The 26,760-nt window shown below is 49.3% G+C and overlaps 1 protein-coding gene across 4 annotated transcripts in view; it reads left to right on the top strand.

Annotated features, from left to right (window-relative positions):
* DOP1B (DOP1 leucine zipper like protein B) overlaps positions 1 to 26,760 on the top strand; it is a 107,059-nt gene that overhangs the window by 14,182 nt on the left and 66,117 nt on the right. For all 4 annotated transcript variants that reach the window (XR_011997656.1, XM_072740746.1, XM_072740748.1 and 1 more), the window contains exons 3-5: positions 17,503 to 17,684; positions 18,074 to 18,244; positions 23,999 to 24,188. Coding sequence is in view for 3 of the 4 variants with exons in the window: in XM_072740746.1 (XP_072596847.1) it covers positions 17,503 to 17,684; positions 18,074 to 18,244; positions 23,999 to 24,188 (543 nt within the window). In the remaining variant the exon portion in view is untranslated. The remainder of the gene's footprint in view (positions 1 to 17,502; positions 17,685 to 18,073; positions 18,245 to 23,998; positions 24,189 to 26,760) is intronic.

Genomic DNA, 26,760 nt, shown 5'->3' with positions numbered 1-26,760 from the left:
TCCAAAAAGCTCATTTCTGATGGAATCCCAGATGGTTTTCCATCATACCCCTTATGGAACAGTAGGGTGTTACTTTTTTAAACTTATTTTTACTGCCCCACAACATCGTGAAGACCTTCGCTTCTTGCATGTGCAGTGGTTTGATGTGCGCCAAGATGTTCCGAGTCACTCAGGGCCACCTTCCTGACTGTCTCAGTCTGTGTGAACTGCTACAACAAAATACCCCAGACTGGGCTTCTGGCTGGATAGCAGGCCTTCCTCTCTCACAGTTCTGGAGGCTGGGAGTCAAGGACAGGGCACCGGCAGATTCAGGGGCTGGTGCAGGCTGCTCCTTGATTCACAGGTGGCCGACTTCCATCGTGTCCTCACATGGTGGAAGGGGCCAGGGAGCTCTGGGAGGTCCCTTTTATAAGGGCACTAATCCCAATCATGAGGGGTCCACCCTCAGGACTTAATCACCACCACCCCCAATGCCATCTCACTGTAGGACATAAGCCTTCAGACTGTAACACCGATGATTTGTGTCCCATCTGACTTCACCTCATAAGCTCTGCACCACTTTCTCATAGGGGCTTTGTTGTGGGGTGTCTTTGAGGGGTGAGGGGTATTGTCCTTCCAGTTGGCCTTTCCCACGTGTCTCCTCATGTCCTCCTCCCCATCCTCTTCCTCCTTCCAGTGAGATGCTCTTTAAGCCACCTCTCCTGATCCCCCTGGACCAGACTCCCTCTGGCCGGTGACCTGGGAAAGGACCCGAGCCCCTCTCACTGTTTATGAATTGTGGCTCTGAGCTATGTGATGCCTGGTTCCTTCTTGTCACCTCACTGTGAGGGGCCGTTCTGTCAGAGTGTGGTACCTCAGTTTGGGGCAGCTGTTTGAGGCCACTTTCCAGCAATCCTTTGCTGCCACCTCTGGCAGTGACCCTGAGGGTAGAAGTTGTCCGGTAGGTGTGGTGTCGGGGCCATATTGGAAAGATGTGGCCTGAATGCCTCTGGAAAGAGGCCAAATGGGAAGGTTGTCTGGCAATTACCGATTCTTCACATTGTCAGCAAAATAGAGCTGTTTCTTTGCAGGACAGTGGTAAGCACAAGGCCCGTCTGCTTCTGGCAGTGGGCTGATATTCTTGGTACCAGAAAGTAGAAGGCGTAGCTGATAGAATGTCAGGTAGAGCTCCCAGTGTCCTGTGTGCCAGAGGCTGCCAAGTCCTGTCCTGTGCCAGCCTCCTCCTCTTGGTAGCTGAAGCACTGGGGCTCCGATGGCATTCTTGCTTCTTACCCTATCCCACGCTCTCCGGAAGTTGCGGAGAATCGGCAAGAGTGTCACTGATTTGGGCTTGTGGGAGCTGCCTCACTGTGAGCCGCTCAAACACATGTCCACAGAAGGCTGACACGATCCTTTTGGAAAGAACATTTCTCTGCTGACATCAGAGGGCTGATATATTCTCGATAATTTATAGCTAGAGCAGTGTATGTATTTTGCATGCGAACAAAGGATGTTTTTGCAGTTCTTTGAGACCTCTTGGAGGGGTGGAAGTAGGCCAGGTGTGGGCAGGTGAGTTGTTCCTCTGGTAATCTAATGACAAAAGGTCATCTGGGGGGACGAAAAAGCTTGTCTGGCCTAATTGAGTTTATGGATAAGGGAAAGAGCTTGCCATCTGCTTACATTTTATAAATCCTGTCAAGAAAGTTACAAAACTAAAAATTTCATGGCAGGGCACCTAAGCGGCTCAGCTGGTTAAGCGGCTGCCTTCGGCTCAAGGTATGATCCCAAGGTCCTGGGATCAACCCCTGCATCAGGCTCCTTGCTCAGTGGAAAGCCTGCTGCTTCCTCTCCCGCTGCTGTTCCCCCTGCTTGTGTGCTCATCTCTCTCTTTCTGTCAACTACATAAATCTTAAAAAAAAAAAAAAAAAGAAAGAAAAGAAAGAACGAAAAAAGAGATTTCATGATAGGCCATGGTAAGGAAGGTGCTGTGGACTGAATTATGTCTTCTCCATCCCCACCAAACTTGTATGTTGGAGGCCTAACCCTTATCATGACATACCTGGAGATACATCTTCAGTATGTATTTAGGTTAGACGAGGTCATTCATTAGGATGGGGCCTTAATCCAATAGGTTGGTGGTGGCCTTATAAAAAGAGGGAGAGAGGGCAGCCTGGGTGGCTCAGAGGTTTAGTGCCACCTTCAGCCCAGGGTGTGACCCTGGAGACCTGGGATCGAGTCCCACGTCAGGCTCCCTGCATGGAGCCTGCTTCTCCCTCTGCCTGTGTCTCTGCCTCCCTCTGTGTGTGTGTGTGTGTGTGTGTCTGTGTGTGTCTCATGAATAAATAAATAAAATCTTTAAAAAAAGGGGGGGGGGAGAGCAAAAGATACCTCTCCCCCTCCTTGCACACAGTGAGAAGGTGACCCTCCACACACCTGGAGGAGAACCGAGTTAGCTGGCTCCTTGGTCTTGGACTTCTAGCCTTTCATCTAGCTGTAAGAAATCAATTTCTGTTTTTTTTTGAGCCACCTGGTCTGTGATATTTTGTTACAGCAGCTCAAGCAAACTAATACAGAAGGAATTAAGTTAAACTTGGATGTTTTTCAAAAAAGACAGCTGATTGAACATGGGCGCCTATATTCAAGCTTGTATGTGAGCCAAATACACGCATTCCCATTTATTTACCTTTTTTTAAATGGTCTTTTCCTTTTTCCTTTTCTAAAAAAAATTATAGCTTTACTGACATGCAAAAAACTACGTATACTTAAAGTGTATGATTTGATGAGTTTTGACCTGTATACATCCATGTGAAACCATGACGTGGGCATGTATCTGTTAGCCCTGGAAGTTTCCTTATATGCCCTCTGTGGTCCCTCCTCTGCACCCTGTCTCCCTGCCCCCAGCTCCAGTCAGCCGCTGATCCACTTTCTATCACTAGAGACAAGTTTGCACTTTCTAAAATTTTATATAAACAGAATCATATGGTATATATCCTTTATTTCCTGGTCTGGCATCTTTCACTCAGCACAGCTGTTTGGAGAGTCACCCAGGTTGTCGTGTAGATTGATAGTTCATTCCTCTTTACTGCTGAGTAGGATGCCATGGATATATACCATTCATTTGTCTATTTTCCTATTAATGGACATTTTGGGTTGCTTCCAGTAGATATTCATATCACTTTTTTAAAAAAACTGGCAAATCTTTTTCCAAAGTGGTTGTATCACAATTTCATACCTTCCAGTATTGTCCGGGCACTGTAGTTATTCTGTATTCTTTTCAACACTTGGTATGGGCAGTCTTTATTTTAGCCATTTTAATAGGACTGTACTAGTAGCTCCTTGTGGCTTTTACATTTCCCATTTAAATGACTCCTGGTTAGAGCCTCAGTACGTGATCACTATAAACTTGTGTTACTCTTACAGAAATACAATACAAGGATAACTGTAAGAAACGACACTATTGTTTTAAAGGATTTTATTTTATTTGAGAGAGTGAGTGGGAGAACACAAGCAGGAAGAGGGAGAGGGGGAAGCAGACTCCCTGCTGAGCATCCTGGGGCTCTATCCCAGGACCCTGAGATCATGACCTGAGCTGAAGGCAGACACTTAACCCACTGAGCCACCCAGGCACCCCAAATTTGCACTATTTTATGTTGTATAGAATAGACAAAAAGTGAACGTGACCCCCCTCAGTAGGGGAGTGGCAGTAGGATAAGTCATGCTATAACAATATGATGACACATGCCACCATCCGAATGAGGTATCCTTGTAGTTACCAGTGTGACAAAGGCTCATGATAAAATAGAGACAAAAAAAGGCTAACTGAACAGTTATATATACAGCTGTAGTCTTGGATTTGGGAGGGAGAATAAAAGAGGGGATTGTATGGAAGGGGCGAGGTCTAGAAACCCTCATGCCTGGCCTGGTTTGCTTCCAGTTTTTCCTGGTTCTGAATGAAGCTCTCATGAACATCTTTTTGCACCTGGCTGTTTTTGCCAACATCCATCCCTCATCAGAGGTAGACTGGCTGTGTTGGTGGGCATAGAGCTAAACCTTTGGACACACGAGTTTGCGTCCTGCTCATCTGTCTGCATTGGTACCAGAGCCTTAGACTGTAGTGCTTTAGAGCAGGTCCATCTGGCAGGACTGGGTTCTCTACACCAACCTAACCCTCTTCTCTTGCAGAATTTTTCTACCGTTGTCAGGTGGTTTTCTTCCAGATGAACTTTAGAATCATTTGTAAAGTGAAATCTTTGGGGGGGTTGACTGGTATTAGGTAACAATTATAGAATGTTTGGGGAAGAAGTGACGTGGTGATGCATTTGGCCCTCCCACGGGGAGTCGTGGTCATTCTCTCCGTTGAGGAAAAAATGTTCACTTTTGTCCCTAGGAACTTAATCATTTTTCTTACACAAGTCTTCCCTGTGTCCTAAATACGGTAGATCGCCTGTACATGTATTTTGCTGTTGTGAATGGGATTATCTCCCACTATATGTTTTAACCGGCCGTGGGTGTACAAAGCAATTAACTTACAGAGTTTGGAAACTAGCCATCTTAGTGAATTTATTTCTAAGTTTTTTTTTTGAACCAGTTGTTTTGAGTTTTGTAACTAATTAAGCATACATGTCATCAATCGATACTAAATTTGTGGGTTTTCCCTGGCATTTTGCCATACCAGCATTTTGCTGGAACACTAATAATGTTGACACTGGTGGTGTATTAGTGATAATGATGTCAGCTGCTGTAACAAAGCCCTCCAAAACCTAAGGACCACCAATAAGATAGAAGTTTCTCGCTCCTTTATCAGTTCAGCATGGTGTTCCAGACTGGGCCGCTCTCTTCCACATGGTTATTCTAGAGACTCAAGCCTGGGACTCTGCCATCTTTAACACATGGCTTCCAGAATTGCTCTGTTCGCTGTCGTTCTGTTCCACGAGAAGGGGGAAGAGCATTCAGGAGCACGCACAGAACTTAACGGCGCACATTACCTCCATGCATCTCGTTAAGGCAGAAAAATATTCTCTGGGTGGAGCAGCCAGAGAATTCTGTTCTGGTGGCCCAGCTACAGGAAGAGAAACAGGGAGCATGATTAGGGTGAACGTGGCAATCCCTACCCCCGCCTGGCATGCACTGATTTTGGAGGGGGTACCTCCTCTTTCACGGTTATCTCAGCCCTGTGGGCCCAGCAGATTGCTGTCTCTCAGACACCAGTTTGGTCTTTATTTATTAACTTAAATGACTTCGTATCTTTAAAGGTAACTTTTTTTTTAAAGATTTTATTTATTTATTCATGAGAGAGAGAAAGAGGAAAAAGCAGGCTCCATGTAGGGAGCCCGATGTGGGACTCGATCCTGGGTCTCCAGGATCACGCCCTGGGCCGAAGGCAGGTGCCCAACCACTGAGCCACCCACGGATTCCCTGACCTTGTATCTTTATGGAGCCAGAACGTAAGCCAGTTCATTACCTGATCAGTTCGTAAAGTGTTGGGTTGCTTTTCTCAGGGCCACACAATTCTGTCTTAACTTTTTCCCGTGTTCTTGGTGATCGTGGTTCTTAAACTGATTCTCCCAACACCCGAGATACACCTCAGAAGTAAGTTGCTGGCAGGTACACTAATTCAGATGTGTGGAACAAGGAAGGAACACAGAGCATAGGAGTTCACATTCAGGCTCACCCCCAACTTCTGAAATCGAGACACATGTACTAGTGGTCTACCCAGCTCTTCACGCTCTGCCGTCTTGTCAGAGGAATCCAGTTACGTCTAGGGATCAGGTGGCGAAGCAACTGCAGGGTGGTAGCTCCCATCGCTCAGCCTCAGCAGTAGGCGTTATTGTTCTAGGACTTCTCCCTAGTAATTCTGTTTTCCTTGACAGGGATTGACTCAGACATAGGCATGTGACCTTCTCTGACCTATGGGATGGGGCCAGCTGGCTTCTGGAAAGGGTTTCCTCTAATACAGAGAGGCAGGAAAGGAACAAACGCTTGACTTTTTTTGTTCCTCTGCTTAATTGTGGGAGAATTTAGTGGCCTGATGTGTGGCAGACATCTGAGGCCACAGCAGGAAAAAGCTGAGGATAAGTCAACTCACCATGAGAAGCGTGTAAGCATGGAAAGGTTCGCGTCCTTTTAAGATGTCACTGAGCCCTCAGATTAGCCAAATAGAGGAATATGCTCCCCCAGACCAGTTTCTTGGCATCAGCACTATTGACCTTGTGTGGTGGGGCAAGGGGTGCTGTCCTGTGCATTATAGGACGTTTATCAACACCTTGGCCTTTGTCTACCAGAGGCCAGTAGCACATCCCACCCCCATTATAACAGCCAGAGGTGCCTCCAGACATTGTCAGGTGTCCCTAGGGGCAGAACTGTCCCGGTTTGAGAACCACTGCTCTAGACTTTTGATTGTGAGGTGATCCATTTCTTCATTTAGAGTTGTAGAGTTGGATATGCTACATTTTACGGCCCAATGTTTGGTAACCGAGTCTGCAATGTCCGACCATCCTAAACCCACGGGAACCCGTTTCCTCTGTGGGCAGAAGCAGGCACGCTTGTTTCTCAACAGTAAAGGCATTTGTGTGTCCTTAAAAGATGCGGAATGTAAAAAAAAAAAAAATGCGGAATGTCCCATGCTGATGGGGGCCCTCACCTCTGCATTAGCATGGTTCTGGCTGGAATGAAGGTATGAAGGTGCATACAGAGACTCTACAGAGGATTTTGTCTCTCTGGCCTCACTGGCTTCGCCCTCAGTGCACGAGCCCCATTATGTGTCTGAGGAGGTAGAGTTCCTTCAGCATCGTGTGTTCAGCCTCTTGGTTCTGAGTGTTCCAGGCAGTTTTATAGCTGTTGGGTTTTGGGGAGCAGAGCCCACTTGGGCTTGAATGGTGCGCCGGTCACAACTCCCGGATGCCTTCTAGCAGCCTCCTTCCTCCCATCACCGAGAGCTTGTTCTTTAACTGCCACCTGCTTCTATGCAGATGGTTTATCACAGGGACAAGGAAGCAAAAGAAGAGCATAGAGAAGGGGAACCCCAGGTGGGATTCAAATCAGATTGAACAGGCAGGGGACGCCTGGGTGACTCAGTCGGTTGGGCGTCTGCCTTTGGCTCAGGTCATGGTCCCAGGGTCCTGGGATCGAGCCCCAAGTCGGGCTCCCTGCTCAGTGGAGGGAGTGTGCTTCTCCCTCTCCCTCTGCCCCTTCTCCCGCTGGTGTGCTCTCTCTCGCTCTCTCTCTCTCTCAAATAGGTAAAACCTTAAAAAAGAAAAAGTTTGAACAGGCAGCATAGCATTGGAGAGACATGTTCTTCACATCCCAACCGCAACTCTGAGTTACAATTCCTTTTTTTTTTTTCTTTTAAAGATTTTATTTATTCATGAAAGACAGTGAGAGAGGGAGAGAGAGGCAGGGACACAGGCAGAGGGAGAAGTAGGCTCCAGGCAGGGAGCCTGATGTGGGACTCGATCCCAGGACTCCAGGATCACGCCCTGGGCCGAAGGCAGGCGGTCAACAGCTGAGCCACCCGGGCGTCCCTGAAGTACATTCCTTGCTGCACATGCAGATCACACGATCTCCGCTCCAGCGCCCTGCAGTGCCCGAGGCCCTGTGGGTTGGCAGAACCAGAGCACTGGGGAGGACGTGTCCAAGCTCCACTCGGCCACTCTGAGCCCATTTTGCTTGACATTGAGGATTGGGAAGTGCCGCCCCGGGGATCCTGAGAAACCTCTGTGCGGGAGGAGATAACATTTAGTCTCACTTGAGTGTGCCAGTTCTGTTCTTCTGGGTGTGAATTTTAGAGACTATTGAGTTCCTCCAGTCGAACTTTTGGGAACTGAAACCTGTTTGGGATTGGCGATGAGACTCTTCCCCCATGATACTCTTGCTGTTTTTCTGGCTCTGACTTTAACAAGTTGGTTTCCGTATAATAGGCTTTTGGTTGGTTTATTAAATGTATCATTTGTATGTGGATTAAAAAAAACGTTTAAAAAGCAGAAAAGGATTTGTGTTCAGACAGCGAGTCACTTAGTATTTTAATGGTATGCTTGCTTTTATTAGATCTTCTGGTTTGTGGTTACAAATTCTTAAGTATTTTAGTATCCTCTGCATCACGTATGTGTCATTGTTTAGTCCTGACGGGCTTGTTTGCCCCACGTGTTCATTTCCTTTCATGTGGCTCACTCTCCGCCTCCGCTGCCTTGCCCTCCTGCCACCCTTGTCCATCATTCCATCCCCTTGGCTCCTCGCCCCCAAGACAGAGTGATTCCCCATAAGTGAGCCCCCTTATGAGCTCGTCATTCATTGTTTTTCAAGTCTGTCCTCCTCCAGAGGTGCCCTGCCACCCCTTTTACTGGTGAGGATGCTGAGGGAAGAAGCTCAGGCTTGCTTGAGGCTTGGTCAGGGGTCAGCGTACCGTGCTTCAGCTCAGAGCCCACGTGCAGGTGCACGGCTGGGGGGTGGGGGGCTTGGGACCTGCCCTGCTGTGGGAAAAGAATAAGATGCGAGTCTGGAAACGTGAAAGGCATGACAGCCAGCCATCCCAAGTTTCCCTGTGGGAAGACAGGGGAAATTGCTCTTAGTGGTGAGGGGGAGTGGTTTCTACAATCTAGATGTTGCAATAAACTCACAAGCGGAAAAATAAAGAGCAACATCTGGACATGTGTGTTGCCACTTGCCTTCTAGGAGGTGGCAATGCCTCTGCTGTGTTGTGGTTTGGCTTTTGTGTTTGGAGAGAGGGAGGGAGAGAATCCGAAGCGGACTCCACTGCCCAGCGCAGGTCCCGACAACAGGGCTCGATCTCAAGACCCTGAGCTCATGACCTGAGCCTAAATCAAGAGTTTTCTGACCCAGTATGGAGATTCCCACATCCTCTCCGCTGAGACTCTAGGGTGGACCGATGCTTGTGTCACACGTGTACAGATGTGTGCATTCCTTGTTAAGCCTGCTGCCCTGGGGGAGTCGGAACAAGGAACATCTGGAACATCTTAGCTCCTTTTGAGTCCCGCCTGCACGACCAGGTCCCTGTGCTTCAGGACCTTGTGCCAGGCTGGCCCGCTAAGGAAGGGTGGTGCTCCGACCGGGCCCAGGTCAGCTGGCTCCGAGCCTGGGCTCTGCATCACATGTCCCCTGCCCTGGCCTCACTTTCTCATGAGTTAGACCAGCAAAGCCTCCCCTCCACGGCAGAGCCGACTCGGGCTCAGCTGAGAAAAATGAGTTTCCAAGACTGCCCCGCCGAGGCGTGGGCCCAGGCCTTGTCGTATCCGGGCCATGGTTCCCGGGGGTGCGTGGTCAGTGGCAGCTGCAGGTCGGCCTGCCTGCTGTGCGCCGCCCTGGCCGGGCCTGGGGTAGCCACTGCCTTGGCCATCAGGCCGCGCCTCGTAAAGCCTCCCCTAGCATGTGTGCTCAGCCTCTGCTTGTGCTCCTCGCGGGCAGCATGGTATTTGCTCGGAAAGCTTAAGTTAATATTAGCTGCAGCAATAAGATAAAACCGGTGCAAAGGGAATAAAAATAATCCTAAGACATTTTAAAAAGGAAGCAGTGTGCAGTGTGTTCCAACGCGTCTCTACCCCCAGTGGACGGGGAGTTCAGCAGAGATTGCTGCTGTGGCCTGCTAGGAGCTCGCTGTCTTGCGAGCTGAGGTCGTGGGGTGTGGGTGTCGCAAGCCAAGAGTTGACTACTCACTCGGGGTCACCGCTCTGCAGGTTGGCCCCAGGCGGTCAGCTGATGCGTCAGTGCAGCGCAGTCGTGTTTCAATCCGTGACCTTTCTAAGAAGGAAGCTCTTCGTTTACAGAGGGCTTGTGCCCGTGTCACTCCCCCAGTCAAACAACAGCTGACTTTGTTGGTTCTCTGAAACCCCAGCTCCCTGTCGTGGCTGTTAGGGACCAATCATTTCTCCTCTTGTCTCTTGCCATCCTCCCCCGCCCTACTCCCAAGCTGGCCCTGTGGCCGAGTCACTGCCATTTCAGCCAAGGCATGACAGTCTTTGCCATCTCCACCTTCCGTACGTGGCCTACTTTAGTGTGGGACGCTCTGGCCAATCTGTTCTTACTCCGTGTCTGTCCTGTTTTCCTTCTGTGTGAAGGGCACCGTTGGTGTACCTTGGCAAGTATTTAATGACTATTCAAGGTTGTGCCACTTGGCCAGCCTCACTCGCTGCACAGCTTTGTTTTTGCGGCAGGTAACGAGCATCCTTTTAAAGATGACCAACTTCCAGGAAGAGGACCTGCTGGTATTTTACCATTTGCTCCATGCGAGACCTGCTTTTAAATTGGCTTGCTTGTGTTGCTCTGTAGATGAGCACCTGGCATCCTGAGGTCAGTGTTATCGTGGTGAAGAGCAGGTTTGGGCAATCTCCCTTAGGAACTTTCTAAAACCGAATATAAGTTACCCCCTATCCATATTGTTAAATCACCCTTAACATTTTTTTTTTTTTTTTTTTTTTTAGTTATGGTAAAACACACTTAACACACAATTTACTTTCACCATTTTTTAAGTGTACTAAATTACCTTTTGAGTCCATGGTCTGCCCTTTTGGAATCTTTAATCCTGTTTCTTACACAAAACCCTTCTGAATTGTGCTGAGAGTGCTAGAGAACATCAGGCTGCCAGATAGCGTGATGCCAGAATAAAATAAAGTGCAGCGCAGACATTGTCTTGGGTGGAGCAAAGTGAGACACTTCCTGGTCTCCATTAATGAGGCGTGGATGTGGCTCAAACCTTTCTTTTTCAAACTTACGTTTTGTAAATTTTTCATTATTTTAAGGTCAGCCTGCTGAGCTGATGCATACAGTGAGGTCCAAAATATTACATCTTGATTGTAGCTCAAGGAATGTTTTTCAAAATAGTGTAGCTTTTAAGGAAAACAAGGAAGGAAGGTTTATTTCTGGTTTAATCGTAGCTCTTCCTTTCTGTTTAGCACTTTTCAAAGTGATTTTGAAAACATGGCCATTTTTTCCTTCCAGATTCATGAGTTTCCTTGAGTTATTTAGTCTATAGCTGAAGAACATTTCTCATCTTTGTTTTTTAACAAATGTTTCTCATCATTTTTATTCAGTGTTTATCATGTGTGTTGTATATATAACATAAATATATATATATATTTCATAGACTGTGTTTGTATATATCTCTCTGTGCATCTATTAAGCTTACTTGGGTTTCTAGTGTCCTGAAAAACACAACCCAAATAATGAAAGTTCCCTGGAAATCCTCACTGGGCTTTCCCTGCTGGAGAAGCACAGTGCCTGGATAGAGGCTGGCCTTCCCTAACCCACACCAGCGTTCCAGTCTCGGCAGCTCTCAAATACCCAGGAGGAAATCTGGATTTTTTTTTTTTTTTTTAAATGATAGTCACAGAGAGAGAGAGAGAGAGGGGCAGAGACACAGGCAGAGGGAGAAGCAGGCTCCATGCACCGGGAGCCCAACGTGGGATTCGATCCCAGGTCTCCAGGATCGTGCCCTGGGCCAAAGGCAGGCACTAAACCGCTGCGCCACCCAGGGATCCCGGAAATCTGGAGTTTTGAAGTGCTAGAAGGTGGACTCAGTTCAGGTGGCTATTTAATTAAGGATTTAAAAACTCACACTCAGAAGCACCTGGGTGGCTCAGTGGTTTAAGCTTCTGACTCTTGGTTTCAGCTCAGGTAATGATCTCATGGTGGTGAGATCAAGCTGCATGTCAGGCCCCACGCTGGTTGGGGAATCTATTTGGGATTCCCTCCCCACCCTTCTCCCCCCTCCCCACCACCCCTGCTCGCTTATGAGTGTGTGTGCACTCTCTCTCTCTCTCTCTAAAAGAAAAGGGGGAAAAAAGCCTCACACTCAAGAGAGGTTGGACCGAGTCCCTGGGTCCCTTCAGGATTTATTAAAAGGAGTCCCTTTGTTCTCTGGGAAGGAAAGAGTTTTCAGTTTGTTCAACATATAGACGTCACTCGGGAGTTCATGGTTCTTGGCAGCTGAGCTGCAGGAGCAGTTGGATGAAACACAGCATTGGCTTCTTTTGTCTTTTTGGGTGATCAAATATATATAAAATTTACCATTTTAACTGTTTACGAGTGTACTGTTCAGTGGTATTCAGCGTGTTTACCTTGTACAACCAGCACCACCATCCAAAACTGAGACCGGTTCTATGAGACATGGGCTGCCCTTTCCCCTCCCCCGCTTCCCAGGTCCCCCACCCCCACCGTTCCATTTCCCGTGTCTGTCACTTTGACAACACTAGGGACCTCATGGAAGTGGAGTCAGTGTTCATCCTTTTGCATCTGGCTCATTGCACTGAGTGCAGTCTTCGGGGTTCATCCATGTAGCGTGCCTCAGGATTTCCTTCCTTGCTAAGGCTGAGTACTGGTCTACTGTGTAGACCACATTTTATTGATGCATTCATTGACATCTGGGTTGTTTTCACGTTTTGGCTATTGTGAATAGGGCTGCAATGAACAGAGGTGTGCAGATACCTCTTTGAATCCTTGCTCTCAGTTCCTCTGCACATGTGCTCAGAAGTGGAATTGCTGGATCATATAGTAATTTGGTAAACAAGTTAAACATTTAATCTTTTTTTTTTAAGATTCTTTTTTTTTTTTTTTTAAGTAAACTCTCCACCCAATGTGAGGCTTAAACTTAACGACCCCATGATCAACAGCCCCATGCTCTATCGACTGAGCCGGCCAGGTGCCCCTGATCTTTTGAGGAGCCACCCTACTGTTTGCCCGGAAATGGCACCAGTTTACATTCCCACCAGCAGTGCACAGCACTCAGTTTTGAAACCTCCTAGGCCCAGGCTCTTCTAAATAGAACATTTTCTTTTTCAAAAAGCAGTGACAGCCATGGGCATCTGGCTTACTCTGAGAGAGGATGGCACAGAAGGCCTCCAATTTCCTCCTGAGAAGTGTTTTTCAGATCCTAAAAGTGGGCTGGCCACATGAACCAAGCACTTCCTTAGTGCAGGGGTGCCTGAGTAGCCAGCTCCCAGGTAGCAGAGCTCCCAAGTCAGAGGTGGCCGACTCAAGAAATCCCCCATGGCTGGACCACCGCCCTGAGCTCTGAGTCTTTAGCAGCCAAAGTGGGGGAATGAATCACTGGAGGACTCCTTCCCTTTTAAGTCTACCCTGAAAACATGGAGATGGTCACAGCCATGCATTAACCCCCAGCGAGACAAAAGATAAAGTCTTACAGAGGGAGAATTTAGGGGAACCAGCGTGGGACCTTCCTGGTGGCCTTTACCACTGACCAGAGGCAACTGGCTCTTCCTTCACTAGCCCCACCCCGGAGTCTCTGCACACAGGGGAGGGGGATGGTGAGGGAGCAGACCACTGTTTCCTTAATGGCACCAAGAGTTGGCTTATGTTCCCCTTCTGGCATGTTTGTGAGATACTACTTATTACTACTCACCCAGAAGGTGTGTTTATTTTTTAGAAGATTTTTCTTTATTTATTTTTGAGAAAGAGAGAGTGCACGCTCACATGAACAGGAGGGAGGGAGAGGGAGAAGCAGGGTCAACCACTGAGCCACCCAGGGGTCCCTTGTGCTTCATTTTCAATCTGTCATTATAATAATGACACTGTGCCAGACATTGTGCTATCCTCTTTGCATGGGGTGTCTCATTTGATGTGTGCAACTTTGTGAGGTGCCATGATCTCCATTTTTCTAGATGAAACCATAGCCAGAAAGTTTAAAGAGTTTGCCCAACAAGCAGATGGTGGAACTGGCATGCCAGGCTCTCAACCCCAAACCTCCCATATTAGACCAGGATTATAATAATTCGGTATTGTTTTTTTAGCCTAGCCTCAGTGTAGAAGCACCTGTTAAGTGCCAGGCTCTGTGCAAAGTGGGTTAGCACAAATGCTGTGACCTAGGCACGATTTCAGCCCCGTGATTAGTGATGAAAATGATGCAGAAGGGTTGACTCTCCTAACTGCTCTAAGGAGCTGGCTGGCAAAGTCTGGCCACATCCTGACTCTAGGTGAGGAACTTAACTTGATTCCCCATCTCTGGGTGGCTCTGCTCTGCTCCTGAACTTGTGTGTTTGATCTAACTTGACAGTCTGGTGGGTGAAAAGAACGGTATTGTCTTGTAGTCCTAATCTACCCTTTTCTTTTTTTTCTTTCTTTTTTTTTAATCTACATTTTTCTTACCAGGAAGGACAAGCACCTTCTCATTTTTCTAAGTACTATCTGTTTATATCTTTTGTTTTTGCTGAATTTTCAGATCCGACAGCTTCCTTTATCTCTAGGTACCTCAGCGGCACTGAGTCCCTCCCTGTCTCAGACATACGTGTTTGCGTGGATTGACACGGACAGCATCCAGTGACCGACCCATTCCCTGTTTACTAGTCACGGCCTCAGCTCTTGGTTATGTTTCTTTTCCTATGTCTTTTTTTTTTAAATTTTTTTAAATTTATTTATGATAGTCACACACAGAGAGAGAGAGAGGCAGAGACACAGGCAGAGGGAGAAGCAGGCTCCATGCACTGGGAGCCCAACGTGGGACTCGATCCCGGGTCTCCAGGGGCCTGGCCAAAGCCCTGGGCCAAAGGCAGGCGCTAAACCGCTGTGCCACCCAGGGATCCCCCTATGTCTTTTTTCAAATTAAATCAAGTCACACATTTAAATGAGATAGAAATAGCAAGCAGCCTCATTCATTTGGAATGGGTGGTTGTGGTTCACTGTGATTGCGTGTATGTGGGAAGGGGTTTATCAGTCAGGATAGTGAGGGTTATGACACGGTAACAAACAGTCCCTTGTCTCAGTGAGTCATGCACGGTTGAGTTCGGCCTCACTGGGTCAGCACACGGTTTCTGCTCTGTAATTTCTCAGGCAGCCAGGCTGGGAGAAGGCGTCAGCTCAGCCCACATCTCCATGATCTTAGAGTCAAGAAGAGAGAACCCAACATGCTTTGAGTTGGCTTTTAAAGCCTGTGCCTGCATGACATGTATCACCCCACTCATCCCACTGGCCCGAGTAAGTCATGCGGCCACACCTGGGGTCAAAAGGGCAGAGGAATGGGATTCTGAACATCCACAGCCCAAGGAAGGCAAACACCATTGGGTCCCAGATAACCACCATGGGGGGTGCCCCATCTTTTCCACCTCAAACAGCAGAAGTCCTTAGAATACACTGAGCAGCACAGACATGCTGACTTAAAAAAAACCAAATGGTTGAAGGCATCTGGGTGGCTCAGTTGGCTAAGTGTCTGACTTTGGTTTGGATCATGATCCCAGCCTCCTAGGACGGAGCCCCGCATTGGGCTCCCTGCTCAGCGGGGAGCCTGCTTCTCCTTCTCACCCTGCCTCTCCCTCTCACCCTGCCTCTCCCCTCATTCTCGCTCTCTCTGTCTTCAAATAAATAAAATCTTAGAAGAAAAAGGAAACACAAGTGCTTGATCCCAACAAAAAAGATTGCTACAGGTGAAGACAGAGGCCCTCTTTCCTGCTCTTGAATCTCGTTATCAATGAGCCGGTCAAGTCGCAGACATGGTTTTCTAGAAGCCAAGTCTTCAGGACTGGCCGGGAGTTGATACTTGTTGAAGCCGAGTGATGGTTGTATGGCTGTTCCAACTGTTTTTCTATGTTTTTTAAAATGTCCATAATAAAATACAGCTTCCTGTGCATTTGGCACATTCATTTCCTCTCCGCCAAAGCTGTCTCACTTTGTTCTTATCCCGTTACAGCATGTGTTTCAAGTTACCTCAGGATTTGTTTTTTGACAGAAGAACATTTAAAAAAAAATATTTTGGGGGCCCCGGGGTGGCTCAGTTGGTTAAATGTCTGACTCTTGACTTTGGCTCAGGTCATGCTCTCAGGGTGATGAGATCAAGCCCCGCAGTGGGCTCCATGCTTGGTGAAGAGTCTGCTGGGGACTCTCCCTCTCCCCCTCCCCCCTGCTAACTTTCATGCACTCACACTCTCTCTCAGTCTGTCAAATAAATTAAAATCTTTAAAAAAATATTTTGTTGGTTTCCCTTTGTTTTAAAATATCAGACATTTACATACAATGTTTTAAGGTGTTTCTTGATGACCTCTAGTTACATGGGGGTGTTTTTGAGACATGGGTTTATTGAATTGGAGAGTTCAGTTAGACTACAGGCTTGTGATGAAAAATATTATTTTCCCTCCTTTCCCTTTACCTCCTGCATAACCTCAGTGTATGTTTTAGGGGCAGGATCATTTTCCTTGTTTATAAAAAGAAAGCTGTCACGGCCCTAAGACCATATGGTCCAGGGGCCAGCAGTTGGGAGACAGAGATAGAATGCAGTTGGCATCACACACGTCTTATGACATTCTTCCAGAATGCCTGCTTTGTTTTAGGCTCTGTGCAGAGTGCTGCTGAAAACCGCAGAGAGGAAGACAACAGACCCGGCCCTCAGAGAGTTGCTCACCGCCTAAGGCAGCCCCGGAGCAGATAATCATTAGAACAGTGTTGTATTGGTGACAGATGGGATGGACACATGGGACCCAGCGCAGGAGTAACTGAACTTGGGGCACCCTGCTGGGGATGGGGGGACATTCCACCTCCACGAGAGGGGATGCTAAGTCTCCTGCGGGGAAGGAGGTTGGGGCAGAGAGAGTGCGCAGGCAGGAATCACAACTGGATCTGTGTTGCTACAGAGTTTGAAGCTGATGAATCAAGAGATGGGGCGGGGGAGGGGGGCAAAGCAGGCAGGACTCATGCTATGGAGGCCTTTGAGTGGCTTTTTAAGAAGCGTGGACTTCACCCTGTAGGCTTTGAGCAAATATTTGTGGATCATTCCATAATGACAGACACTTTGTGTTCTAAGATTGAGTCATGAGGACCCACCCAGACGCAGCAGTGTGCCAGTGGTCACTCGAGGCTGTGCAGGGCGGCAGCGATCCGCTCACACTCCTGACCGTGTTTCTCAAGTACCCCCAGTACCCGGGCTGCTTGAGCGCAGGAGAGGCCTATGTCTGGCTGGCAGAGGCCTGGCTCAGGAATCCTGTTGTTGCACCCCAGCAGGGTTGGTTGGGCCTTTCTCCAGTGGGATGTGGGTCCCTCCCAGCGGGATCACCACTGCTAAAGATTCCAGGACTCGTGGCCTAGAGGTGTGCCCCCCTCCCCCTGCATTTCTTCTGGGGTAACCCCTCGCTCACAGCTACCTGGCTATGAGAATGATGGGGATAATTCAGACCTCCTCTTTTCGCTGGGCAGATTCCAAGGGCCTCCCTAGCACACAGGCAAGGGTCCTCCTAGGGATGAGGGTCGCCTCCCCTGATACAGTCCACGTTCTGTTTGGACTCGTGTGTGCACAGGAGCCCTCACTGGTATCCAGGTTCCCACGTGTGACCGACACACTGGTCTGTTGGTGACAGTGTCCCCTGCTCTTGATTCTGATGCCTGCCTCATCTCCAGCCTTGCCAGGGGCTTCACTGGTACCCGTGTCCCTGGAGCCTGGCTCGTGGCCCCCCTGGTGTTCCCTACACAGGCCCTCTGTCTTCGGTTGGCGTTTGCTGGAGTCTTCCTGGCTGCGGGTGACTTACTTGACATTGTAAATGTCCATACCTTCTTCCTCATGTTTTTCCTCCTGTTTTCTAGGCCCTCCAGAGTAACCTGAGGTATTCCTTATTGCCAAGACGGCTCATTATCAGCAAGAGGTTAGCTCAGTGCCTGCATCCTGCTTTGCCCAGCGGTGTGCACCTAAAAGCCCTAGAAACCTACGAGATTATCTTCAAAATTGTGGGGACCAAATGGCTGGCCAAGGATTTGTTCCTATACAGGTATAGTAGCCTCCCTGTCACGTTACTGTCTTATTACCTGAGCAACCAGGATTTCAGTTCTCAAGATTAGAAGATGACAAACAAGAAAAATAGGGGGTGGTGGGCAACAGTTCATCGTACACACAACAGCAGGACATAACCAGCGGTCACCTCTGGAGCGCAGCACCCAGGCCTTTCTTTGAGCGTGTTCTAAGTAGGACCGTGTCATACCTACTGTCTATCTAGATGCCTGCTCTGGGCCGAACGGTATGTTGTGACTGTCATGGCACCAGCAAGCGTCTACAACCCCAGTGTAAATGGCTGGCTGGCTGTTCTTGAAAACTCCTTTTAGCTGGGTGATTGTTCCAGACTTCTGATTCGGTGTCTCATTTATCCCCTCTCTCCCACAGCTGTGGGTTGTTTCCTCTTCTGGCAAACGCGGCGATGTCGGTGAGGCCCGTGCTGCTCGGCCTGTATGAGAAGTACTTCCTCCCGCTGCAGAAGCTGCTCCTGCCCAGTCTCCAGGCCTTCATCGTGGGCCTGCTGCCCGGCCTGGAGGAGGGCTCTGAGATCTATGACAGGTGGGTCTCGTCCGGTGCTGATGGCTGTGCTGCTTGCGTGTGACGCCACTGCTTTGGGAAGCAGGCCAGGAGGTACAGAGGTCTGTGTGGCAGGGAATGATGCTTGACGTTGCTGTGCTGGTCTCCACTTGACCAAATACCGTGTCCTCCTCGGAATTGTCTCCAGTGAGTCAGAAAGTGAGAAGGTTTCCCAGAGGCCCACAGTCAGCGAGTGGCAGAGCTGGGATCCTAAGGCACGTAGGTCAGATTCTGAAGTCTTCCTTCTTCCCATTACACTAGGCTGCTTGCAGAGCTGTGCTTTATTTATGGCTAAGGCTGGAAAAGGCGATGTTGAGCAGAACAGCTTCAAAATTTCAGCACCACTTTGGGGAAATTTGTAAAGCTCATATGCATAGAAGGTCACGCAGGGATTTTTTGTTTTTGGGTTTTTTTGGTCATGCTCAGGAGCAGAAGAAAGCGTATATCCGTTCAGACTATTGGGTATACACAGTAGCCTATTTTTCAGGAATTATCATGTAGGAACTCACTTCCGTCATATTAACCATTCTGAGTGATCACTGTGATTAACCTCTGTTAATAGGACCTGCTTCAAGAGCCCATGTGCAGCCAGACTGGGAGGTTTAGAAACCTCTGTGCTTGCAAAAGTTTCCATCTGATTACACAATGCACTGCTCAGATTTTCCCCACGCCAGAGGCCCCAGCCACACCGCCTTTGTCTGTCATGTTGGCTGTGACTCGGGGGGTGCGGAGGCTGGGGTGGAATCAAGGAATCAATTCAAGGTCTGCTTCAAGTGCTCCCCTAAACTCAGAGAAACCAAGTAATTAAACGGTTTGAGGGGTTGTGGCTAGTGACCAAGGCTACATTTAAGTCATGAGCATTTGTAGTAGAATTTGACAAACTTAACCAAAAATTTGCATTGTAACATATCTAGCGTTCACGTAGAGCACGTGGTGGCTTCCCACTTCCCAGTGAAGGGTCCATCTTTGCAGTGGGTTGGGTCTGTAGGATCCATTCCCTTAGAAGGCAGAGTCCGTCTCGTTGCTGTTTTAAGCCTGTGCCCGCAGGCAAGATCGGTTAGGTGTGTGGAGATAATGAACTGGAGGTCATGTAGGGGTCAGCAAGAGGACCCTTACCAGACCTGTCTCTTAACCCCTAGTCCCAGGCTCTTTCTAGAAGTGCTGGCCCATTCATGTTTCCCAAACAGATCCGTGTATGTTCGTGTGTGTGTGTTTATAAAATGTTTTTTTCCATCATCTGACAGATGAATACATCAGTTCAGTTCCCAAAATGTGAATTTGTGAGAATGAATCACACCAGAAGAGTTTAAATAGTTGGGGCGGGTGTTTTTGTGCATTCTCTTAGCTGATCAATGAGGATTCATTGGAACAGTTGCTAAAGTTGCTTAACATGGATCTCTTGGTGTGATTTCTTGATATCGAACCAAGAGCTGAGTAGAGCTGCATGAATCACTGAGTGGATGGAACCATGAAAGAAAGCCAGGCCAAGTGTCTGCGGCACCCCAAAGCCATTCGTTCTCAGCTCTCCGAGGTGGATGCTGGTGGAAGATTCTAGAATCTTTGGATGTGTCTGAGCACAGTAATTGGGACAACAGCACCAGAGTCTTTGGTCTCTATATCCATGTTAGTTTGAGGAAAGTCGGTAACTCTTTTTCCCTAAGTGCTCAGGGACCGAGGCAGACACCCCCAGCAAACCCTGTGCAGGAACAACAAAGGGAGGGGCAGGGGGAGGGTATCTTCATGTCCCCATTGGCAGCAGATGCAGAGGGCTGAGTTAGGCTGGGGCCGCTGCAGGCCGGGTGACTCACTAGTTCCCTGGAGCCGTAGACTGTTCCTGGCTTGTGCTTGTCCACGAACCCTAAGAACAGAGACTCTGGCCAGTTAGGACTAACTCTTCACACTGGCTTTCTAGTCCTTGTGTGCCTGCACACTAATCCTGGCCAGAATTTCTTCTTTAAAGGGCCCATGAGGTAGCTTCACAGCTGTGTTTTGCTGCCCTGAGAAAGCAGGAGTAGTAGGGAGAAAGTACCAGACTCCCCTTCTGAGGATTTGAGGGAAAGGTGACTATTTCCAGAGGTCTGTGAGCAAGCAAAAATGTGAGTCAGCAGTTCTCAGCTGGGCTGAATCTGTATCCCCCATGGACATTTGACATCATTCCTTTGGCTGTTACCACTGGGGTAGAGAGGGTGCTACTGGCATCTAGCGCTAACATCCTGCCGCAACATGATAGTCCCCACAACGAGGGCTTATCTGGCCCCAAAGTCCATCTTGTCAGGGTTGAGAGAGCCTGATGTAAATAGAAGTTGAAACATATTTTTTTAAGATTTATTTGAGAGAGAGAGAGAGAGAGAGAGAGAGAGAACGCGCATGCATGCGAGCAGGGAGAGGGGCAGAAGGAGTGGGGGAGAGAGAGAGAATCCGCCGGCGACTCCGCGCTGAGGTCAGACGTGGGGCTAGATTCCACCACCCTGACACCGTGACCTGAGCTGAAAGCAAGAATCAGGTGCTTAACTGACTGAGCTGCCCAGGTGCCCAGAAGCATATTTATTGGCCTTTCTTTTGGTTGATTCCAGGCACCATGATGATGAGCTCTACTGGCTCTAGAATGTTTTTTACCCCTCTGGGAGGGGACCTGACCTGTGGTGGTACAGGATGCTGTTGTCACTGTTGTGCTCGCTCAGATGCTCACGCCCCAAGCTCTTTGCTCTTGTGACAGCTTGGCTTTCCAGGACCACCCACTAGGCAAGTGACCACACAGCTGAAGTTGGGGAATGCTTGGGGTTCACGGCAAACGGTCCGTGTCACTTGCTGTCGGTTGAATAGAGGAGAGCATGTTAGTGGTGTCGTCCAAGTGAGCTGGTGCTCGTAGGAGGCACGAGCACACCGGCCAGGGCGAGGCAGGAGAGATGGAAACAGGAGGGCTTTGGAGGTTGCCCGTTGCTTCTGAAGAGAAAAGATTCGAGTCCTGAGCTCTAAACTGTGAGTGCTGATTTTGGAATTTCACATCTGAGAGGATGGGAGTAATTCTCACTTAATAGAGAGTTTCTTGAGTCTGAGCCCAGTTGTCTTCCTCTTTACTGTGCTCTCCAGAGCAAAGTTTTGTCCTCATTGCCCTTTTGTGAACCACAGCATCATTTAAGTTTTTGGTATCTATTAATTTGTTTAGGATAAAATGAGACCGAAGCTGTATTTCTTTCATAAAGAAAACTAGCCGGTGCACTCCGAATATTGAAGAAGGGTTAGCCTAGACGGCGTTTCCCAGATTTCTTGTCAGTGGAACCCTTCCTTTCTGTGGAGCAGCTCGTGGCCAGTGTTCCAGGGAACTGACTTTGGTAATACACTGTTCTGAGCAAAGGGGGATGTGATGTCAGTGTGTACGTTGCAGTGTTGGCGATGGGAGCACCCCGGGGACTTTCTCAGTTAATCTCCTGCCATAGGAATCTCTGCCTCTCTCGGGACTGTCCTGTCTGCCCAGGGGACAGTTTCCCATCTGCTTGATCTGCCACCACGTGCTTCTGCCTCAAATTGGGGCCTTTGCTGCACTGTTTTCAGAGCTGGGCAACATACGCTGTATTTGTTTGCTCAGCCTCAGTAGTAGATTAGCCGGTATCTTTAGCCACTAAAGCATTCTGTGTGCTTTTCCTAAGCATTTGACTATTACTCGTGCCTCTTCAGTTTTTTTTTTTTTTAAGATTTTGTTTATTTATTCATGAGAGACACAGAGAGGGAGAGAGGCAGAGACACAGGCAGAGGGAGAAGCAGGCCCATGCAGGGAGCCCAGTGTGGGACTCAATCCTGGGACCCCGGGATCTGACCTGAGCCAAAGGCAGATGCTCAACTGTTGAGCCACCCAGGCATCCTGTTTTGTTTCTTTCTGTAAAGATGATATTGTGCATCATTTGCACAGTAAAAATCAAATATTTTATGAGATAAAAAGATTCAGATGAGCCTTAAAGAGAACAAAACTTGCTGTTAATATAAAGAGATTGTAGGGGTGCCTGAGTGGCTCCGTTGGTTAAGCACTAGATTCTTGATTTCGGCCCCAGTCATGATCTTGGAGTTGTGAGATCAAGCCCCACATCTTGCTCTGCACTCAATGGGGCGTCTGCTGGAGATTCTCTCTTCTTTCTCCTCTACTCCTCACCCCCCTCACCACCACCACATACACACACACACACACACACACTCTCTCTCTCTCTCTCTCTCTCTGCAATAAATCTTGTTTAGAGGGGATCCCTGGGTGGCGCAGTGGTTTGGCGCTTGCCTTTGGCCCAGGGCGCGATCCTGGAGACCCGGGATCGAGTCCCACATCAGGCTCCCGCTGCATGGAGCCTGTTTCTCCCTCTGCCTATGTCTCTGCCTCTCTCTCTGTCTCTCTGTGACTACCATAAATAAATTTAAAAAAAAAAAAAAATCTTGTTTAGAAAGGCAGTAGATACTTTTTTGGAATGAAAAGTCTTTGTATATCCTGAACTGATGATTGAAAAGTAAGCTGAAGACAATTTGAGTCCTAAAAAGGGAAGGGGTGGTATTCATTTCACAATGTTTTGAGTGTCAGACGATCATCTGGATGTTAAGGACGTGTCAGCAAGCAGAGCAGACCTGGTGGTAACAGAAGGCCTGAGCACTGGCTCTGTTTGTCTGTCCTGAGTTTTACACGAGACTCTCAGGTCATGCTTGGGACATCTCCATCTCCCCTGGATCTCATAGCCGGCAGCTAACGTGCACAGAGGTTAATAAACTCATCCTGGGGACCACTGCCAGGAAGCAGATGCAGGATTTGGACAATAGAGACCTGACTCCAGGAACCTGGGGAGACCACTGCATAACACTGGGCTACTCCTTCTGTGATTTTTGTGTGTCATCTTTGCAGATGGGAGATGCAAGGGATGGAATTCTTGTGATTTTGAGTCAGTTTGCTCCCTCAATGAAATCCACTTGTGGGAATTTGCCTCTGCTGTTTTATTGACAGGTGCTGTCATCGGACCCGGCAAACTGCTCTCGTTGTTGACAGGGAAGGTGCCCTAGTCAGCTGCATGCAGGCCACTGAGCAGAGGGGGGCCTGGCCTTGGTATCATTGGAAAAACAAGCCCAGACCCGCTGATGACACTGCCTGTCTTACAGGGCAGGCATGAAGTTGCTGATGTCGTGTCAGAGGAGAGAGACTCAGAGAGATAAGGGACAAAAAAATGTCAGGCATCAGCAGGAGAACTTCCCAGAGCAGGAGTCAGCATAGGGGTGTGCTGGGGGCAGAGTGACAGGCCATATGGAATTTGCATCGAGTGGGAGGCCCAGGTGAATTTTGTCCTGTGTTCCTAAAGTCAAATGTCCCCTGGCTCTGCCCAGGTGGGGGGTTATCTTTATCATTACTTAAGTCTCCAGTCAGTTGCACCAGCCTTTGAGGATGATCTCATCCCTGATACGGTGGTGGCATCACCCTCCTGCTAAGTCCTGCAGGTCTGCAGCAAGGCCCTGGGCAGAGAGGGAGCTCCGCACCATGGTGACACGACCCGTCAGACACTTCCTGTTGGCCAAGAAGCCGTACCTGTCGGTGACATGTTTGTTTTAGCAAACTCAGTTTCAGTGACAGCTGGCAGGTGGACAGAGCAGAAAGGCAAGAAGAGATGGCAGGCGCTCGGAATGATGCGGACATGGTGTGTCACGTCGCGGGGAGAGGGAGCGGTGGCTGCTGGTACGTGGGACCCAGCCCTGACAGTCTGCATCTCTTGTCCACAGAACAGACGCTCTGCTCCTGAGGCTGTCCCTGGTGGTCGGCAAGGAGGTGTTTTACGCGGCCCTTTGGGGGAGCGTCCTGGTGAGCCCGGCCATCCGCCTCCCCGCCTCGCTCTTCGTGGTGGGCCACATCAGCAGGGACTCGCCCGGCAAGGAGCAGAAGTACATGCTGGGGACGGATTACCAGCTCACGGTGGGTGCTGCTCCTCTCGGGGGGGCGGGTGGCGGCCGGGTTCCTCGCGCACAGCTTGTCAGCTGGGGCTGCCAAGGGACATCAGTGACAGTGGCAGGGAAGTGGAGGTGTCCTGAGCCTCCGAGTCTGTGCTCTGCTGCTGAGCAGACCGGGGAGGCATCCGTAGGTCAGTAGGCGGACGAAACCCAGGGTGGTGGGCTTTGTGTTCAACGTATGCATTAACGATTGCCGTAGTCAGTATGTATTGGCACCTAAAGAGGCCCTTCTGGAAGCCCGGCCAAGGCTTCAGTGGTACGATTCGCTGGTTAGCTGTAGGCAGTGCTCCGGGAACCGCGAGGACTGTGCTGCGTTAGCCGAGAACCTTGTGTCCCCCCCTGGCCTGTCACACTGCCCACCGTCCACACATCAGGTTCCCTCTTCCTCCAGTTGCTGTGTCTCTCCGTCCTCCTGCCATCGTCCTGTCCTCTGGCCGCCCTCAAACCTAGATGGTCAGGGCTCTTCGGGCGTCCATCCCCAGGAGCTTCGGACAGCTGCCTTCTTCCCTGGCAAGGCCGCCTCTTCTCATGACCCTCCAGATCTTTCTTCTCTTCGCACACTGAGCTCTGGGGTGTCGATGGCCTGCAGTCTGTCGCCACCTAGTGGGAAGCGTGAGCAGCGTGCGTGTCTCCCCACTCCACCTCTGCTTCCTTCAGCCTCTGATGCCGGCTGGCACCTGTGCGGTCACCTTCCAACAGGCCCTCCCCAACCCCTCCCCCCCATCCAGGCTTCTTTGATTACCCTTAGCTCTTTGCTTTGCTAAAGCATAACTTTGCTCCTGCCTATACTGTGCTTGAAAAATATCTGGATTCCTCTTGCCTACAGATAAAGTCCAAACTCGAGAGTATTTCAGGTCCACTCCCAACTCACTAGTGCCTTACGCTCCGTCCAGGCCCCTGCACTCCTGAGCTCCCTGCCCAGCCTGGCCTGGAGGTCTGGGATACCACCTCCTTGCTCCTCGCACTCACTCCCCATCCCTTCTCCAGGGATCTCAGTGCACGTCCTCCCTGACCTTCCGGCTCAGCCTTCCCTGGTGGAAAGATCTCTTCCTCCCCTTTTCTCCCTCCCCTTTTCTGAATTCTCATAGGTTTTTATTAGCATTTCTCCTATGGTTCTTCTCCTCTGTTACACATCTGTATCTCATGTATCTATATCTGGAAAAGACAGGCGAAATATGTACTGAATTGGTTTGGAATCCATTTCACAGAATGCCTTTGGGGTTTTAAGTTAACCAGAAGTTTCTATTGGACCCTAAAGATGTTCCTTTCTGGAATCATAGAATGTGAGGTCTTAGAACCGGACCATCTGGTCCAAGCCTCTGCAGCTCTCAGATGGACCGTGTGAGGGCTGCAGCTGACTGGATCGCCGATGTCACACTCAGTTTACAGCCTCCTTGGGAGCTTCCTGGGTGTAACCTGAATCTGGCCCGTGTATGTGGAGGGCAGAGAGAGATCAAGAGACAAGCCGCTCCAGATGGGTGGGGGGCCAGCTCAATAAGCAAGGGAACTTACTTACAAGGCTTGTCTTGGCGGCCACGAGACAGTTGATCTCTGCATCTGTTCTGAAGAAAAGGTTCACAGCAGCCGCACTCTCAGTTTCAAAAGGGAAAAAACACCTCATTGATATTATAAAAATCTAATAGAAGCAGAAAAAAGAAAAGGGAAATTTGCACATAGATGAAGGTGATAGTAAGCAGTAAAGGGGAAACTAAGGCAAACTTACATCAGATCAGTTGCTTCCAACCTTCAACTTCACTAGCTGGGGAAGCGCCGCGGAGACAGCCAGCTGGGGTCCCAATTGAGAGGCCTGGATGGAGCATCCTCCCCTCAAGTGAGACTTCCGACTGACCATCCCCATCAGGGCCGTGTTTATAGGGCAGATGATGGGCTCTGAGGTTAAAAAATTATTCACCTACGTGCAGTTTGGAGCGAGCTACGTTTCTGTGTTATCGTGTCTCTACATCTTCAAGGAGCCTGGACTGGGTGTGCTTGTCTCCCCTTCCGGATTCCATTCTGAGGGTGGCGGGCAGCCCAGCCCAGAGCAGGAGGGGATGCAAGGCAAATTGCATATCTCTTGGTGTCCAGAGCAGAAGGGCCAGTTCTGTCCTGGAGGCCAGCTGATGTCAACCAACCAGGCTCCCAAGGTCACTTAGGCGGCACGCGTCTCACAAACAGCATTCCCAACCCTGCCTGTGTACGTGCAGGTGGAGGTGGTCGGTTATGCAGGACAGACCACAGAGACCTCCAACCGCACAGTACAGCTTCCACCTGCGAAATCTTAAGTTTATGTAGAGGCCCTACTGGGTTCAGTCCTACACACCGTGCAGGTGTTCTCAGCGGCACATCACCGTCTCAAGGCTGTGGACCCTCAGGGACCTTGGAGCAGGGAGGGTAAGCAGAATGTACATTCCAGGACCGGGGAGGGGGTGAGGAGCCTCCAGCTTGCAGATCAGTTGGGTCATGTCTGGTCGATGGCCTCCCCCAGCACACACTGCCCCCCCCCCCCCCCCGCCCGTGTCTAGAACTAAAACCCACAT

Source organism: Vulpes vulpes, chromosome 15 (genome assembly GCF_048418805.1).
Source record: "Vulpes vulpes isolate BD-2025 chromosome 15, VulVul3, whole genome shotgun sequence".
In the NCBI taxonomy this organism is placed as follows: Eukaryota; Metazoa; Chordata; class Mammalia; order Carnivora; family Canidae; genus Vulpes; species Vulpes vulpes.
Note: the sequence above shows the minus strand (reverse complement) of the source record. Positions and strands in the feature narration are given on the sequence as shown.